Source organism: Athene noctua, chromosome 1 (genome assembly GCF_965140245.1).
Source record: "Athene noctua chromosome 1, bAthNoc1.hap1.1, whole genome shotgun sequence".
Taxonomy (NCBI): Eukaryota; Metazoa; Chordata; class Aves; order Strigiformes; family Strigidae; genus Athene; species Athene noctua.
Genome location: NC_134037.1, coordinates 176744823 through 176764185, shown reverse-complemented (window position 1 = coordinate 176764185; position 19363 = coordinate 176744823). Strand labels below are relative to the sequence as shown.

The 19363-nt window shown below is 38.7% G+C and overlaps 1 protein-coding gene across 1 annotated transcript; it reads left to right on the top strand.

Moving 5' to 3' along the window:
- The first annotated feature begins 2578 nt into the window (after positions 1-2578).
- On the top strand, positions 2579-17963 carry EIF2S3 (eukaryotic translation initiation factor 2 subunit gamma). The gene is made up of 12 exons (XM_074905712.1): positions 2579-2712; positions 5036-5099; positions 5601-5728; positions 5860-5981; positions 7331-7425; positions 8654-8812; positions 10067-10201; positions 11159-11253; positions 12162-12306; positions 12739-12908; positions 14251-14423; positions 16667-17963. The coding sequence occupies exons 1-12, from the start codon at positions 2644-2646 to the stop codon at positions 16728-16730; spliced, it is 1419 nt and encodes a 472-aa protein (XP_074761813.1). The 5' UTR covers positions 2579-2643; the 3' UTR covers positions 16731-17963.
- The last annotated feature ends 1400 nt before the right edge of the window (positions 17964-19363 follow it).

Genomic DNA, 19363 nt, shown 5'->3' with positions numbered 1-19363 from the left:
ATACTGAAAAGCACAAAAAACCCCACCCCCATCCCCTTCTCCTTCTACCTCTACTGAAAAAATTAAAATGTTAATAACACTTCAATTCTAATCTCCTAAATAAAAATGTGAGACTGTTAAACTTGGGCCCTTGACAATGACCAGCAGTATCAACACTACCTTAGTTAATATTAATTTACATAAAGAGTTGGGCTGACCCCTCTTATTCAGGCATCTGTACAAAGTCCGTTACTAAGTAGTTCCCACTGGCTTAAATGAGACTATTGCAATTAATAACATTCTGCACAGAGGTTTTCGAGTTATATTAATACACTGTTTACCATTTAATTTGAATAACTTTAAACTTTAATTTATACATATATTTATAATATGCTTGACAACTCAGAAACGTTTTTACCTACTTTCATTAAACTTTAATAAAGACTGCTTTAAAAAGACTTCAATTTGCAGTCTTGAGACTTTTCTAGTTTTCCTTCATACTACACATATTTCCAAATGCAGTGAATCAAAGTAACAAGACTATCTCAGAGTATGTAAAATGCATAATCTCATTGTTAAAATAGGAGCAACAGTTTGTGTATTTTTTTCAGATTCCTGACAGGTTTCTTGGCAAGGATTAAATCCTTTCTAGAGGCTGCTGCAAATGTGACAAAAACTGTTTCCACAATTTTACATGGCACTGCTTTATTGCATAATTTAAATGGCTAAGTAACTACAGAGTCTAGTATTTTCAGTTCATTTTCATAGAAGAGTAAGTACACATGCCTGGACGTCGAGGCAACTACAACCAAGTATTGCATCATATTCCCACTACACTTTGTGTATCTCGGTCATAAGCATCTATTGTTTTTCCCAGAAGTGAGATGTTTTCCACAAAATTGAAAACATCATGTGTCTTGATGAAGATTAGATATGAAAATTTATTTTCCAGACCAATGTGTGGAATTATTGGGTTGCAAGACAAAATATACTTTGTCATCAGCAACCTCATTATACGTACTTCAAGGCTTCTTACCACACGTTCATACTCATTTCTTCAAAACAAGAACGCTGGCAAATGTATTTGCTCTAGGTATATCCAACAGCACTCACTCCTAACTCTTGTATCAGGGAAGAATGGAAATAGTAGTATTTGCAAGTGGGAGGTTACAAGCATTGTTAAACCAGGCATACCAGTTTCACACAGCGTTCCATCATCGCATTTCAATCACATGGTTGATTGCTCCAAACCTGTTTTTTTGACCCAAGCGGTTAGCCAGGCAAAATCTGAGAACCATCACATTTTCCTGCAGGCAAAGCCACTGTTGATGAATGTACACATATTTGATACAACTGGTTACTTACATGGAAACCTGTTTCTCTGCTCATAGAAGAAATCCTATTGGTAGCAACATCTTCTATACCTTAAGAAGTTTCTACGAAGGAGAATTTAACTCAATTTCTTGTGCAGAAGGCCTATGAATTTGCCCTTCAGACTCTGTTCAGCCTCTAAACTGGATCCCATCACCGGATCAGAGATTTAATTCGATTTTTAAAGCATTTATGTCATACCCAACTCTGAAAACAGCACACATTTTGTGGGGTTTTGAGCTGTTTGGTACAACTCAAGCTGCTTGTAACTTGGGGCAATGTCTTTTATCCATATGGTCTCCCTAACACCAAGAACTCAGCTTTAAAAATACAGTAGTAAGGTTGAAATCCAAAATCTTATCAGGCTGATAGCTAGCAGAGATTACTAACATAGGTATAGTGACATTTTACCGCTCAAGCAGATAAGGTGATCAGACATCGAAATAGATATGCTCGTTTCCACTACATACAAGCATATCTTGTTTCAATTTTACCCCATCTTCCTTTCTGCATCTCACCCACTCACTGCCCCAAATAAACCTACAGTGCCATGCTGTTAGACACGCATCAACAAATGTTGACGCATAAACCATACGCACAGGCTGAAGATCCTTTTTTTGGTGTATCTTTCAACAAAACTAGGTCTCCATCCTGATCACCCTACCGGAGCAATGTCAGTATTTCACGTGAGGAGCACACGCAGTACTAGCACAGAGTAACCGCGGGCTCAGCCGGCCTGTCACAGACAAAAGACAATCCCCCCCTTTCGGCAGAAGGACGCGCGGATTCCCCGGAGAGACGCCTGTCCTGCGGCGGTGACGGAAAGCTGTGTGTAAGACCACCCACACGTGCTCCCTAACGGTGCGGCTTAGCCGCCCCCCAGCCCCGGAGCCTCCCCTCAGCGGCCCCGCACGCCGCTCAGCCTTCGACCGTTACCCGGCGGCCGGCGCAGGCGCACGGCGCCCTCCCGGCGCCCCCGCCCCGCGCATGCGCGCGCCCGCGCTCCCCTGGCAGCGCCGGCGCACGCGGAGCGGCCCGCGCCGCCGGCCGGTTGCATCACCCGGCGCGAGAGAGACAGGGGTCCTTCCTGGGGCTGCCCTGGGCGCGCCTGAGTCGCTGCCGCCCCGCCGTGGGGCTGGCGGCAGTCCCGCCCCGCCCAGCGCGGCGGGTCCCCGAGCCGGGCGTCTGCCCCCTGGCCGGCGGGTGCCGGGTTGCTTGCCGGCGGCGGCGGTGCCGAGCGGAGCCGGGGGTCAGGCAGCCGCGCGAGCGTCCTCGCTTCCTCTTTGGGCCAAGATGGCGGGGGATGAGGCGGGAGTGACTCTGGGGCAGCCGCACCTCAGCCGGCAGGACCTCGCCACCTTGGTGAGACCCGCCCGCGGGGCGCCCAGGGGACGGGGGCAGGTGGCCGCGGGCAGGGGCGCTGAGGAGCGGCGGGCGCGGCCGGCGGGGCCGGGGCGGCCGGGCGGGCCGTTGTGGGGGTGGGGGGGCGGCGCTCGGAGCCGCAGGGGATCTGTATCTGCCTCCCGGCCCCGCCGCCGCCGGTGGGGTCCGAGGGGGTGCGGAAGGCGGCGGTGCTCGGGGAGGGGGGGGCGAGTTGCAGCACGCCGGGGCTGAGGGAAGGGGTAGATGGAGGAGGTAGGCGCAGCGTGGAGCGGCGGCGCTGGGAGCAGGTTAGGCTGGTCGCGGCGAGTTTGGGTGGCCTGATGAGGCGCTTCGCTTGCTGGTGAGTCCGAGCCTCGGCGGGCTGGCGTGCCGGCTTTGCCAGTGAAGCTTTTCTGTGACGGTGGAGCCGTGCAGTTTCTTCCTTGTAAGGGCTGGCCTGCTTACTGGTATTAAAGGCTTTTCTCTCCGAAGTAGAACCCTAAATTGGCGTTCTATTTCTCCAGCGGGCTAGATGGGTTCGTTGTCAGCCCTGTCTTGATTAGTCTACTGAGTAAATTTTCTTGACCACCAAGAAAATCAGTTGCAGTGGTCTCTGGCTGTGGTGGTCTTGCCTATTAAATGTTTCACCTGGGCTGTCTCACTTGTTACACATACATGCAGACAAAGTTAGTCCAAAAAAACCCTGTTGCTGTCTCAGGTGTTCAGCAAACTAGAAAAGCTTATTTGTCTCTACAGTAATAATGTTTGGGAATTTAGGGATTTGAGCGAAATAATTCTTTTTGTGTTATAACTAAGCATGTTGATAGTCATTAGTGAAGCACGTTAGTAATTTCAGAAAGTTTCTTTACATTCTTTTGTTGTGCACCATGGCATTTGCCAGTCAGAAAGAGTACGGATAGGCATAGTTGGGAGGTCAGTAGGCATTACCTTTAAGGCCTGTTCTCTGCCTTTTCAGTTGCCCCTTGAATGCTTACAGTTGACTGGAGCTTATAGCCGAGCTTGGCCTTTTACCAGTCTTGAGGAAAAAACTGCGTGTGTGCATAATTGTGTACACCAGGAACAAGTCTCTTGATGACAGGATTCGCATCGTGCTTACGTGCTTGTGACCCCTACTAGATGGTGCCATCTGCAGGTTATTTTCCAGTCGTTGACTTAAGTGAGCGTAGTCATTTAAGTTAGATATACAAGAAATATAAATTTAATTGCCTGCGTTAGGAGGACAAAACGTTTTGTATTGAACGTGATCGTTTTATTCATGTAATACTTAAGAACAGAATGAGTAAGCTTACATTTTTACACAGATGTGTTTGTTATGCACAGAACTTGTATTAACAGTGTAAACAATTTCTGTTTTAATGTAAATTGATGTGTGTGTGTGCTATTTCTGTATTAGCAAAATATTTATATCCAGTCCTGCACTGAGGACTCTTTTGGCATCATGAATCTTGCTTGAATTTAGCAGCTCTGAATTCAGTGCAGGATGAAAATCAGCTGTAAATGGTTTCAAAAATAGTACAGAGGAACATTTCAGTGGATTTCAGTGGATTTCAACATTTTCCCAGTATTTGGACAAACAGCTTTAAAAAAACCAAAACATCTCTTTCAGAGTTGCCTTTTTGACTATACTGAATGTATTTGTAGGTGTTTTGGTTTGCTGTCTGCTACTGGTAGGTTCATGCAACAGTCTATTTAGGACCGCAGAGTTTTTTTTCTGGTACCTACAGTAGCAATAACGGTATTTGAGGAAAAAGTAGCCATTTTAAAAAAACAAAACTAAATCCATGGCGCTAATGAAATCTCTGGACCTACTGACTCCAAGGTGCAAGTTCTAATTATATATCCGCTGTAATGGAAGCTTATACCAATTAAACAACTGTTTAGTGACAAACCTTTGTTTTTAAAATATAGGTGCCGTTCACCATGTAGCCCATGGAAAGTTAATTTGAATTTGCCTGTTATGTGTAATTTAATTTTGGAGGTAGATAAGGAGGTTTTTTGTGTTAGAGCTTCTTCTGAGGTTTTTTGTTTTGTTTACTTCCATCTTTAACACCTTGCAGCCTATCCCGATTTACAATCAGGGTTTTGATTTGCAACCTGTACCGATCTACAGTCAGAATTTTGTTCATTTTTTGTCTTAATTTCACATGCTTTAAAAGACTAGAATGCATATCTAGAATTATTTTAATAAGCTTGGTTGGATTTTGCTGAACAGAACTACTGCATAATTTTAAAGAAGATACGTGTAGTACTCTCTAAACTTCTAGATACGGGATGAATAAATTCTAAAATCTCCCTCATACAGGATGTTACCAAGTTGACGCCTCTTTCACCAGAAGTCATCAGCAGACAAGCAACAATTAATATAGGTAAAAACAAATTTCTAAAAAAGAGGGGTGCATTAATGTGACTCTTTCTGGTGCTCATGCAGTAGTGTATGATACCTCTGTGAGAACATTTTTAAGAAATTCTTACTGAGACAGACAGTAAAATAGATAGTGTTTTTATTATAAATTTTATCAAGGTGCAGGAAGAGCCTTGTCAAGCCCTTTTAACTTGAAAAGCACCAATTTTACTTCAAGAACACTGTTGAATGAATTAGGGAATAGTCTCTAAAGCAAATTTTATTTGCTCTTAAAATTAAGCATTGACATAAGTTTCATGAAAATGCAAAGATCTGTCCATTGAGAGCTCAATTTAGGATTTTTTTTGTTTAAACAAAAATTATTACAAAATCCATACATTCTTCTGATGGGAGCTCTGCACTTACTGTCTACAGAGAGTTTGGGGTAATTAGGTGTTGATCATAATGGAACATTGCACAAAACTAACCAGTGGATTATTGACAAACATTTCCTTTTAAAATTTAGGTACAATTGGTCATGTAGCCCATGGGAAGTCAACAGTAGTCAAAGCTATATCTGGAGTTCATACCGTCAGATTTAAAAATGAACTGGAAAGAAATATCACAATCAAGCTGGGTTATGCTAATGCAAAGGTGAGTTATTACCATAAATCTAGCAAATATGTTGCTAGTATATTTTAGATGGCTGTAAGCTTATAGGTAACTAACCCTTGATGAATTATACTTTTTTTTTTTTTTCAATTATTTTTAAAAATTACTTACAGATTTACAAGCTGGATGACCCAAGCTGTTCCCGGCCAGAGTGTTACCGATCATGTGGAAGTAGCACCCCGGATGAGTTCCCTACAGATATTCCTGGCACCAAAGGGAACTTTAAACTAGTCAGGTAACTGCTGTAAAATGAATGGTATAAATTGCGTTTGCTTCCTTTTATGTAACTGAGCTGTAAGCTGAATGAGTTTTTATGACAGACCATGTGTTCTTAGATGCTGGGCACCCCTGATCTAAGGTATTGCTGGAACTCCCTTACCTTTATTAGTTATGATGCGCAGTCCATGGTAGAGCACAACTGTCTTCTGTCCTTGGGTATTTGCAGGGCTCTGAAGTGAAATTTTTCTGGTATGTTAATATAAGTACATTTTGAAGACACCAGAGATAACTAATGTGGACCTCCCAAACTCATCTTTAAAATTCCTTTCTGGTTAAACTTTTTCTTCCTGGAGGCAACAAAGTTTTCAGAGTTCTTAAAATTAATATATGAAAGCCTGATGCTTAATGTGAAATCAGGCCTCTAAGCGGAGTCCAGGTGTTCTTTATTCATTTCTTATAAAGTATAGCATGGTCATAGCGCAAGCATAGTAACCACAGCAGTTGTTACCTGGGTCTTTACAATAATTGTTCAAATGAGAGTAGTCAGGAAGGCTGCTGTACAACAGGATTCCTAGTTCATGTATGTTGTGCTGTAATCACGCATTTCCTTCCTTTTCTCAGGTTCCCAGTGGAGCACTTGTTCTAACAATAACTTCTGTTGGAGTGTGACAATCAGTAGCCATTGTTAAACCATTGGTTAAAAGCTTTGAATTCTTTATCTTACTGTTCATTTGCTTATAGTAGATTTTTAACATTTTCAGTGAAGCAGCAAATTCATCCCTTCTTTTTGGTAGTATGTTACCAGGAAACAAGGATTTTTCTCTGAATAGTTTCAGGCAAGAATGTAGTGAATGGACTATTACAGTCTGCACAATAAAATCATAAGGTTGGAACTGAAAGCTGTAACACTGTCTCTGTAGATAAATGTTTGAAGTGCAATTATGACCGTGTAATTAAAGACACATAACTTTCTGAAATTGGAGAATGGAAGATGTTTTTTAATAGAGCTAAGAGAAACCCTGTGGTATGTTTGGGGATTTTTTGTTTTTGTTATTCTGGAGCATTTAAATGTAGTCTAATTTACAAGTAATTTTGTGAAATATTAAAGCAGTACCTAATACAGATATATGGTATCAAATCTTAAAACTCAGAAAACCTGTTCAGTAGCTGTTCAGTAGTCTTTGTGTTCTTTTACAGGTTTTTTTGAAAATACTTTTAAGGTATTACTTCTCAGCATCTGTCTTGAAATGTTTGTTTATTTTAAAGATACTTTTAACTTTTGTGTGTGCCTAGCCACTCACATAAATCAGTCAGAGAAATTGCTGATAATTGGCTTTTGGACTTATTTTTAACCTTCTTCAACAGGCACGTCTCTTTTGTGGATTGTCCTGGCCATGATATTTTGATGGCTACTATGTTAAACGGTGCAGCAGTAATGGATGCAGCTTTACTGTTGATAGGTAATGATTGCTACATAAAAGCAGAGTTCTATTCTTTAATATCATGAAGAAACTTTATATGGGTTTTAAAATTTATCGGGGTGAGCAATTAAAACAAGTGAATGCTTTTGAGATGTGTTTAAGAAAATAAAGTGATGAAAATGTACCCTAACAGGCTGGGTTTTTTAGACATCGTATACATACTCATTAGTCTGGTAGCTGGCCCAGTTGAAAGATGATTAGTCAGATAAGATGAAACCTTGTAGTGAGTGGTATAGTACTGTAAAATTTGTCATTTTATGGAAATAGATTAGCTACAGGTACATTCCAAGTTTCTGTTAAGCTTCAGTTTGCTTTAAATATGTATGTAGCCTTTGCTGTACAGGAGAGTTCACAAACATCAGTACAAACAGTAAACCCAGATGAGTACAGCTGAAATGAAAGTACAGATTTATCTTGCCAACAATTTTTGTTCTGATTTGCAAACAACAGGAAGTAAAACTAGTTTCTGTTTGTCTATAGAACAATATAGTGCTCTTCAGTGATAAATAGTAATTACCTTACCTAGGTAGGGCATGTCAACAAACAAGACAAACAGCTTCAGATTTGTAGTTTAAATACTCTGAGATAGCTGATGAGCTGTCATTCCTTCTGCCTGTTCAGATTTAGAAAGTGTGATACACCAGACTTCAAGTGAGACTAATCACTGTAATGGCACATCAGGCCAAAGCTGGCTTCTTCGATGACTGAAATCCAAACCATACTGATAACTGCCCTGTTCACAAACTTGATATATTTATTGTCTGTTATAGAGTTTGGGGATCTTGGCATTTTTATGGCTTTAGTGATAAGAAAATGCCATAGAATTTTAAGATACTTCTTGAAAACTGTGTTGTCCTTTATGCTACAGTCAGTACTGAGACATCTGAAGACCTAGAGGATGGAGTAAGTCAGGTAGACACAAATTAGCTGACAGTATCTTTGGAAATTTTAGATGTGTGTTTCTATTGGGAGCAAGCAGAATGGGGGAACCACTCTGGCAACCTCTCATCTGTCATGTATGGTGTGGATGCTACAGCTAGTCGTTCTGGGGAAGAGTAGGTGCTTACTAACTTGGATGCTTAACATGTAGCTTACTGAGAGGTGATTGGGTTTTTTTTATAAAGATACAATGGAAAGTAGATGTCCTAACTGTAGAAGTTTTGCCTACGTTTATAGTTTCTATATTGCAGTCACTTTTCTTTTTCAGCTGGTAATGAGTCATGCCCTCAACCCCAGACCTCAGAACATCTAGCTGCTATAGAAATCATGAAACTGAAACACATTTTGATTCTACAGAATAAGATTGATTTGGTGAAGGAGAGCCAGGCTAAAGAACAGTACGAACAGATTCTTGCATTTGTACAAGGTAAATTTTCAACAGCAGAAATCCAGTTAGTGGTGGACGTTCTTCAGTGTTGGGACACGGACACAGTGGCTTCCTATACATCTGTAGAAAAGCTTTTCTTACTTAGACATTGCTGGTGTACATAGTCTGTTAATCTGAAAAATAGACTACTGGAGTCGTACTTACCAGTTTTAGACAGCTTACATACAGTAGTGTTAAGGCTGTTGGTCAGAGCTGTTGATGTAAAACTTATAGCAATAGCTCTTATCTAGTAGCTTTCACTGAATTTGTGTCTGTTGTCTTTGTATTGTTTATTGAATTGTTTCTTTGGTAGAGATTGTACTGCGTTTTTACTGCAGTGAAGGAGTGAATGAAGCAGTATTTTAGAGGCACCTTGTAGGTATAAATGTGTTAATTTCTTTTAGCTAATCACAAAAGATTGGTCTTTCATCTTTCTCTTTAAGTCTAGTTCAGTCAATGTTATCCTACTACATCCATTAAGTTCTGCTCAACTTTAGTCTAGTGCTTTCAGTTTCATCTTTCCCAGGAGCTTGCACTGTTTTTCCTGCTTATCTGCTTTAGCTGGGGTATGCAAAAAGCTGCAGAGCTAGATTGTCACCATCAAAAGCAGCCAGTGGATCTGTCTCTTTTTCTAAGTTCAGAATTGTTGCCTTGATAGACTGTTCATAACAGCTATGTCAGTGGCTTGATGTATGAATTTGGAGTTTGAGAACTGGAGTTGCCACAAAAACGTAGCTATAGTTATCAACGCTTGTTAATAGTTTTTAACTAAATGCATCCTTCCATAAAACCAGGGGTTTTCTAAAATATGTACCTGTTGCAAAACGTAGAAAACGTAGATAATTAAATTGATAGGAATTTTAGTTTTTCAGAATTAAATCTGACTCTAAAATTAATGTGTTAAATACTGAGATATCTGATCTCTGAGGAAATTATCTTAATATTTCTGATCAGTAGGAAGTGAATTCTCCCTTAGAGGAGAATATTATCTTGCACAATGTCCAGAGAGCAACTCTTGAGTACACAATTATGCAAAGGCAACATGAGGGTTGTTTCAGAATGTCTCAAAAAGTAGGTCTGGCTGGTTTGAGCTAAAATACTGAAGGGGAGCATAAATGCTCTGGTACTGCTTTGCAAAATACAGATAAAATACACCTTGAAATTCATGAGTATTTTTAACAATGACAGAACACTTGATCATATTGCTGCAAATACTACATTAAGGCTTGATGTTGAACTTGATTTTTTTTTTAGGTACAGTTGCAGAAGGAGCTCCAATAATTCCAATCTCAGCACAGCTGAAATACAACATTGAGGTAGTTTGCGAGTATATAGTGAAGAAAATTCCAGTCCCTTTGCGAGACTTCACATCTGAACCAAGGCTTATTGGTATGTAAATGCTTAGGTCTGGGCTTTGGCAGCTAACCGTTTACTACCTGTATCTACACTTAAAATAGCATGTTGCTGAAGGCTCTAAAAAGAGATAGGTTTAAAAGGAACATTTAGTGCACTCTTACTTTAAAAGTTACATATTTTCAGAGAGCTGTATTTGTAGTTAATTGCTGTAGTTAAATCTGTCTGACGTAACTGCTGGGTTTTGTGTTTATGCTACGTTTATGATAGCACTAAAATGCAATAAAGATCAGAAATTTATCTGTGTCTTAAAAGCATTCTTTTAGTTGCTATGAATTTAAATTTGATTTAACAAAGCACTGATAGACTGTTGAATTTCAAAATTAAATTATTTCCATGAAAATCTTACAGGTAGCCTGGTTAGATTTTCTGTCAGCCTATCTCTTGGATATAGGGGTCAAAGTTTCAGATCTTGTTCAGCATATTATGAAATTCATTTCCACTACAATGAATCTGTTTGTTTGCTCTTTTTACCTCATAAAATATAGGAGACCTACAAAACATGTTCAGAATGCGTAAAAATTACCCATGTTAAAACAAGGTTACAGTATTTACTATGACTACATTAAAACAAGGTTCCAGTATTCACAGTCAATGTGAATATTGAAGGAATTTTGTAATAAAATTGATCATTCCTTTCTAATTCAGCTACTGATCTTCAACTTAATTTCTGCTATACATAAACAGTTTTAAAAAACATTTCTATATATGAGCAGCTTAAATGGTTTTGAGAACAAAATCGACTATATACATAAAAATTTGGAATAAAATGTTCATCATATTTTAGTATTCTTCCTGAATTACATTTTTGTACTATTTATAAATATGTGTATGCCTCCATAAGCATAGGGAAGCAGTCGAAGTTGCTAAAGACACTAATTCTTTAAAAACCTGATCTTAAATGCAAACCTGGTTATGGTCTATTCTTTTCAGTAATTAGATCTTTTGATGTCAACAAGCCTGGCTGTGAAGTTGATGACCTTAAGGGAGGTGTAGCTGGTGGCAGTATTCTAAAGGGTGTTTTAAAGGTAAACTTTTCCTTTTCTTGTCTGGAGATTTGTAATGATAATAATGAGCAGAGTTTTTCCATGCTTAGTACAAAATTAATCTATATAATAAAATTTTTTTATTAAACTAGAATACAGTCAGATGGCACTTATCCTTTTTGTCTGTGCTTCAATTTTACTTTCCTGTTTTAAAATACCAGAACAAGAAACACTGATTTAAAAAATTTTTTTAAATATATTTTTGTTACTGTAGTCTTAAGTTTTGCTAATAATTATACTGATAGCATTGCTTACAAAAATTGAGGGAGCTATTTTTTTTTCTGTTCTACCACTTCTACTTGATGAATTACTGGGGGGAAGAGGGGAGCAAAAGAATTTAAAAGTACCTCAGACGTGTGTGTATTCTGTATGTTTTGATATTTTATTTTGCTTGCGGGATATTATCAATAGGTGGAAACTTTAAAAGTTGCTCAGCTAGACTGGGAAGCAAACTACATCTTTGAACATTTATATGTCTTGCATTTTCTTTATCTTGCAGTTTATTGATTCTGATCAGTTACACTGATCAAATTAACTCAATTTTTCTCTGTGCTGGAGCACTTCTAAATGAAATGTTTAATTTTTAAAAATGACTAAAATTTAACTGCTGGAATTACTGCTGATAAAGATCCCTTGCTAAAGCACTTTTACAAATTGTATTAAAAAAAAAAAAATCAGTTGTTACATTGGCTATAAGACACAGAGTTTTCACTATTGTTCAATTTTCAGTAAACAGTGCAACAGAAGTCGTGGAAGTTCTACGGTAGCCCAGAACCAAGGACTTGTATAAATAGTAGGTCTTGGGAGAAGTAGGTCTTACCGGTGACTAGTGGTTAGCTTTATGTTCCTGTGAAAAAAACAGCTAATCACTTTTTCACTTTTGTAATTAGGTCGGCCAGGAAATTGAGGTCCGCCCTGGTATTGTGTCCAAGGACAGTGAAGGAAAACTCATGTGCAAGCCAATCTTTTCCAAAATTGTGTCACTCTTTGCTGAACACAATGATCTACAATATGCTGCTCCTGGAGGTCTTATAGGTAAGAATATTATCTTATGAAAAGATTTATTGCTTCATGCTTGTTGAAAACACTTGGTTTCATTCAGCAATGAATTCCACTGTAGTAAACAAAAAGGCTATGAACAGTTTCAAATTATTCATATCTGGAGAGAGACACAACATGGATGTGAAAATTAGATGTTTAATAAATAAATAATTTTCCTGAATGTCACTGGCCAACACAGATCAACTTGCATTGTTAATTGTACTGGCTTTAACAGTAGAATATTTTTTCATCTGTTTAGACAGAGCTCACAGTCTTGCTGACATTCTGAAAGTGCTGTCCAGGTAATAGGGAATTCCCAGTACATTCTCAGTTTGTTGTTTTTAGATCTCCTTCAAATATTTTCATGTGTAAATGTGACAGGTACCTTTCAGTTACTCCTTGTGACTTTCCTTGTTGTCTTCGTAGGTGTTGGAACTAAGATTGATCCAACTTTGTGTCGGGCTGACCGAATGGTAGGCCAAGTTCTTGGTGCAGTTGGAGCACTGCCAGAAATATTTACAGAGCTAGAAATTTCCTATTTCTTGCTGAGACGACTATTGGGTGTGCGCACTGAAGGAGACAAGAAAGCTGCGAAGGTCTGTACCCCTTTTTTGTTTTTCCTGAGTTGTCTTCTTGTGTTAAGTTTTATTAGTATATACATTTTTTGATCTTGTGTAGTAATTTTGTCCCTCTGTTCATACACGATTGTCACTGCTTATTTAATATTATAGAAGAATGCTTTTCAGAGGAGTAGGAGTTTATATCAGAGTAAAGTAGGTGTGGTGGTTTAAGCCCTGCCGGGACTGGAGACCATGTTGCCATTGCCCCTCCCCCACCCTCAGCCGGTCAGGCTGGAAGTGAGGCACAAACCCCGGGTTAAAATAAGAAGAAATTGAATACAACAGTGTGATAAACAATCTGAACAACAACAGTGGCAATTATAACAACAATGAACGGCAATAACAGTGAACAAGACAAAAGATATACAGAGAAATACCGCAATGGTTACAGAACAAACCCGCACACAAACCCACCGTGTGCTCCCCCGCCACCAATCCCGCTCGCCTGGACCTGAGTCAGCATGGTATGAATAACCCGGCTGGAGATCCCTTCCCCCTTCTCTGCTGGGGAAACTTAACCCTATCCTAGCTGAACCAGGACAGTAGCATAAAGGGTTTGTGTCCTGAAGTTAGGTATTCTTCCAAACATACTCACAGATTTCCTTTGTTATCAGTCTATTCATTTGTGCAGTAATTAGTCTTAAACACACACTGTTCTACCTCCTGTTTACATGCTTTCTGTAGATTCTCTCTCTGAAGAACTTTTTAAAGCTCAGTGTTTTTGAAACACTGTAGTTGAAAAGAAACTGAACTTGATGCACAGCAGTCTTGTGTTCCATGGTCCATTCTACACAAATCTAACTAAAAGATCATAGTTTTCCCTGTTAGCATTAAAATCTGTAAACTGCTTCATGCAACCCGGTTTAGTGCTTCAGTGCTCTCTTTATCCTATGAAATAAATTACATTTTGAGAGATAATTTTGTTGTATGTAGGCATAAGGGAAATGAGAATATCCAGATTATTTAAAAGAATGGTATAACATTCCAGTTTGTAGCAATATCTGAGACTCTATCCTTTTAATACAGTATGTGCAATCATTAGTATGTTTTATAGGAAACGTAGAGAAGTCCCAAGAAAGTATCTCATACCAAGAACCTGCAGTACTACCTGCACAACGCTTTTACCTATTTGTCCTTTCATATATGAACTTTATTCACATGGGTCTATTTAGAGTTTTTGCATTTCTCAGCTATATCTTTTTTTTTTTTTTTTTTTTTTTTGTGTGTGGCAGGTAGGTGACAAGATCTCAACATTGTCCGTGGTATTTTTTTTAAGTACTAAAGCATAAGTTTCAGAGTGTTTTATGTCTGTCTTCAGGTGCAAAAATTATCGAAGAATGAAGTTTTAATGGTAAACATAGGATCCTTATCTACTGGAGGGAGAGTCAGTGCAGTAAAGGCTGATTTGGGGAAGATTGTGCTAACTAACCCAGTATGCACAGAAGTGGGAGAAAAAATTGCTCTGAGTCGAAGAGTTGAGAAACACTGGCGGTAAGTTGATGCTATAGGATGCCTGGATGTTATATTGTTAACAAAAAAATACATGGATTTGATTTTGTTGCAGAATAGATAAGTATGTCTGTTTAAAAAAATTCCTCTGGATTTTCCTAACACATTGACAGCATTATTGTGGAATGCTTCATTTCATTACTACCCTCTTTCTTTAAAGAAGCATTACAATTGGGTAGATACCTATTAGTTAACAGACAAGGAAACATCTGAGGTTCATGGTTTGCTGCCAGAACTGCCATACTGTAAATTGAGCTAATAGTAGGCAGTCTTGGCAGAGCAGTTTGGGAATTCTAGTAGTGTTAAGCCAAAGCCTGTCTTATACACACCTGAGTCAGTGGTGTTCTACCTGTGGAGCTGTATGTGATTTCTAGCACAATCTTGAAGCGATAGCAGGAGAATGGAGGAAGGACATTCTAACATTCAATTATTTTATGTGCTATGAACAGAGAGGAAAGGAAAATGTATCAACTGGATTGACCCATTCAGATTACAAATACAGAATGTCTGACTGCACAGAAGCATTTGGAGGCTGAAAATGATGAGTAGAATTGGTTGATGATTCATTTTAGTCTTTGTGCCTATTTTTTAGATGATTACGTGTACTGTACCTGTTACGTGTTCCATAAGACTACATGAGTATCATAAGAACATAAGGGCATTTAGATTCATTGACCCTGCACAGCTCTTGCAGTATAAGGGAGCATAGCCATTTTTGCAAGAAGTCTCTACTGTATGAAAAAGAACCAAGCTTTAAATATCCATGGATGCATGCTTCTTTTTTAGATCAACAAGAAAGTGTAGATGGGAATTGAGTGCTTGCTGCCTCAGAGCTAGCTGACAAATTAGGGAAGAGATTATTTCCTGAAAAAAAACAAGGAAAAAGATAACATGTCTTGAACAGAAGGTAAAAAAAAAAAAAAAGGACAGGACCCAAATTAAGTCAGGGAAAGCAGAAGCAAGAAGAGAAACTATATTGAGAATGATGGGTTTTTTATGAGCTATAGACTGATAGCCTGTGCAAATTTTAATGTGAATTTTGTTGCTTCTGTAGATTACCTCCCACTTGAAAAACATAATCAAATTTTGCCAAAAAGCCCACTTATCTCTGGATTATGGGGTGAGCAAGTAGTGGCAGCCTGCTATAAAGATCCTGTTATTACAGAGTTTCTTTCTGTGCTGTATTAAAAGGACAGAGAGGCAACATAAGGAAACTGAAAGTTGAGAAAAGGGAAAGGAGTCGAACTGGAAAGAGCAGCATAATAAAATCCATTGGAGTAAAGATAATGTACAGTTGGTACCGTCAGAAAGATCTCGTAGCCTGAGGCAATGGAGTACTGAAAAGGTAGAAGGAAGCAAGAAAGCAAGAGATGAAAAGGAGGTTTAAAATAGAAAGTAAATATATAGAGGCATAGAAGATAAACAGCAAATGGCCAAGCAAACAGGATATACCCATGATTCCAAGGAACAACGGATTCAACAGTGGACTAGTTACAACCTATGGATATGGTCCTGAAAAGTGGAAAGTGCTGGGCTAATATACTACAGTTCTTTTTTAGTGTCCAGAGACAAGCTCTACTGCTTAGCAAATTAAATTGCAATGCACATATGGTTTCTGTGTACCTCCTTGACAGAAATGGGAAATGTTTTGAAGATGGTTGTATTAATAACACGGACTGCCTGCTGACTGTAGAAATGGACATAATCTTAATTTCTTTTTAAAAACTTATTTTGCTGAGACAACAGTGGCCTACAAACGGAGCCTTAATTTTACTGAATATAAAGAGTATAACTTATCTGAGAGTTGAGTTAGATCTATAGGTTACATGTTCATTGAGAGTTACAGCTGTTTATAATCCTCCTGTCATCTTGTCTGAATTTTCCCGTTTTCATTTCTTTTTGGAAGTAGTGCAGCACTTCAGGCATAGGTGAAAGAGATCAAGCTGTGAATAGATTTACAGTCCACTTGTACAACATGTTAGAATATTTTCAGATTTTTAGTTTAGCTGCTTACAAACATACAGATACTCTCTGTTCTTCATAATTTTTTATTCTGTGTTTTCAGTAACCAGTCTTAGACCTTGTAGGATGTTTTGGGTGGGAGACAAGTGGAGAAAATTCAAAATGTGAGAACCGAAGGCATAAGAACAACAGAAGGATGTCGATTTATCCAGGATATTTCTAACTACTATTAAAAGCAATATAATCTGTTTTTCTTTTTGCAGTTTAATTGGTTGGGGCCAGATCAGAAGAGGAGTGACAATCAAGCCAACTGTTGATGATGACTGAAGAACAAAAGAGTGCTTCATTTTTAAAGATGAAGTGCCTATTTCTATTCTGGAGGGGGTATATTTTCACAATGGAATTGGAAGCTGTGCAGTGTCTTTGTTGTATGGCTGTCCTTGTACGTTTTATTGAATTTTACCCTCTTACTAAAATACTAGTCACTATCACCATTAAAAGTGTAAAAGAATTGGTGTAGAAGTGGGTTTAATTATCCACGTTTTAGTAGAAATGAATTGTACATGTCTCATGGCATGTCTAATTTATGTTATTTTGTGTTTCAGACATATCTGTTTAATAACAGTCAAGCCAGCCCCAGTGTAACACACAAACCATAAATCTGGTATCAAAATAAAATATTGCTTATTTTCATTAATTCATACAGTTTTTCTGAGTAACAAGACTGCAGTGATTGTTCAACCAGTACAAGAATTAAAAGCAAAAAACCCAAACTCTTCTGGAAGACTAGTACCCTTTCTGCACATCTTGTTTTGTTTAGACAGCTGATTACAGCAAAAACTTTATTCCTTAGTGTGTATGGTTCTGCCTTCAGGATTCTAGCTGTATTACACTTTGTAATTAGGATGGCAATGTTGACTGACTTAAATTTGTCTCTTCCAATATGACAGTGAGCTTTGGTTAAACCCCGAAAGGAAAACTACAAGTAAACTGGATCTGAACCGGCAGTACTGGTTTTTACCTTACTTTAGAACAGATTTATGAAAAGAATGTGATTAATTTGAAACATAGCTGTTTGTCATCGTGGAACTCTGTGTGGGTGACCTGGGAGCCCTTCTACAGTAGGACTAAACTGCTAATTTCAAAGTTATATTGAACAAATACCAGCTGTGGTCTTGAACTCTAGAATGTCTGGAAGAGGCTGTAGAAGGGAATGATTTCAAGGGGTGGAATTCAGAATGAGATGAGGAAAAAGGTGTAAAAACACTTCTGCTTATCTAGCCTGTATCACACTCCTTAAGAGAAGACATAATGTAATAGATTTAGTGTAGGGTACTAATACTTCCATTTAGGTTTAACTTCATTTGTACTAATGTACATAGATCTAGGTATTTTATATATAGTGGACTATTTAGTAAGTCATGTTACTTTCCATATTTTTATACGAAGTACTGTGTTCATTTTGAAAACCTGGTTTCAGTTGTATTTAGTATCTTCAAGGGCATTCTAAAGGCAAATACCATTTCACTCATCAAAGTGGATTTTGATGAAGCAGCTTGAGTTTTGTTCCTGATTTTGCATTGTATTTTGTGTTTCCTTATTCCACCTACATTCCTGTACTAAATTTCTCCATTTGTAAAGTACTTCTACCTCGGATGGTGTTGAGAGTAAATACATTAATTTTTGTACAGTGCTTCTCCTTTTTAAAAGAAAGAGAGTCAGCTATAGTTCTTCCTGATTCTCCTAGCACTTAACCAGTATACAATCTTAAATGTGTCTGTTTCAAAGACTGTATCTTCCATGCTTTGGAGGCTCATTTCTGTGACTGAATTCTAGGAACTTACATTTTACCTAGTTTGGGAGCGTGAGGGTGAACACAAGAAAGTAAGATACCACAGAGCACAAGGATGACAGTCCACCACCGGGATGAGATCTAGTCTAAGGAGTTCTTTGTAAATGTGCTGAATCTGTGGTCTAATGATACAGAAATGCTGGAATGTTTCTGAGGAACTGGTTAAGCACCCACAGGCATTTTTAGACATCCGGATATTTTGGAGATTTGTCCTTAATCTCTTGATCTACAATTTAAAAAATAAAAGTGCCATAATCTTTCCAAAACACTTCATGCACTCCTTCACCTGGGTAGGTAATAAATGGAAGTTACTAGTATCGTCCTAGTGGTAGGATTAGTAGCCAGCCTTGCCTCCTTCCAGCTAAATGGCCATAGGTCATTATTTTATTCACCTAAAATGTGGTACTGCTGTAGTTGATCGCAGATTTATTAGGTAGGTCTGTATTAGTAACACTAAGAAATGCTTGATGAAAGTATCTTGTTGTCCCTGAAGTGTTTAGTATTTTGTTTTTCTGATGGTGTGCACAGGAACTGGTGGAAGCTAGAGAGAGAATAGAGGCAATGAAGTGCCAGGGTAGTGGATTTTGCTTCTGGCCCATTATTGCATCAGTCCGCTTTCACAGCTGTTCCCAGCCTGGGCTGGGGTTTTTTTAGCAGCTGCAACTGTCTCCCAAGGCAATTTCTTACATTCTAAACTGCTCTCCACTTCCTTCTGATGGTGGACTTGGGTTCTTTATTCGTGCACATATGCTGTGTTGTTGCCTAAGAGTGGGGTGGTTGTTACAGAATAGCATGTCTGGCCCACAGTCTGTTCCTGATCCTTCCCAAAAGAAGAAGGGAGGTTGGGAGCATGTATAGGTAGTGTGAGGTGTCAGCTATGATTTACATATGACATACACAGCGTGTTACATATCCTGTCACACTGTGGCGGTGGGAGGAAGGTGTAAAGTGCAAAGTTCTTTTTTGACACCAAACTGTTACTTTTCCTCTAACTGGAAAGCTTTGACTGCTGCCATGAGTGAAGAATAACGGGAACATTTTTAGGCTTCAATAAATGTATGAAGCACATGACTGCAGCATCAGAGAGCAGAGTGTGAACAGTGTTAAG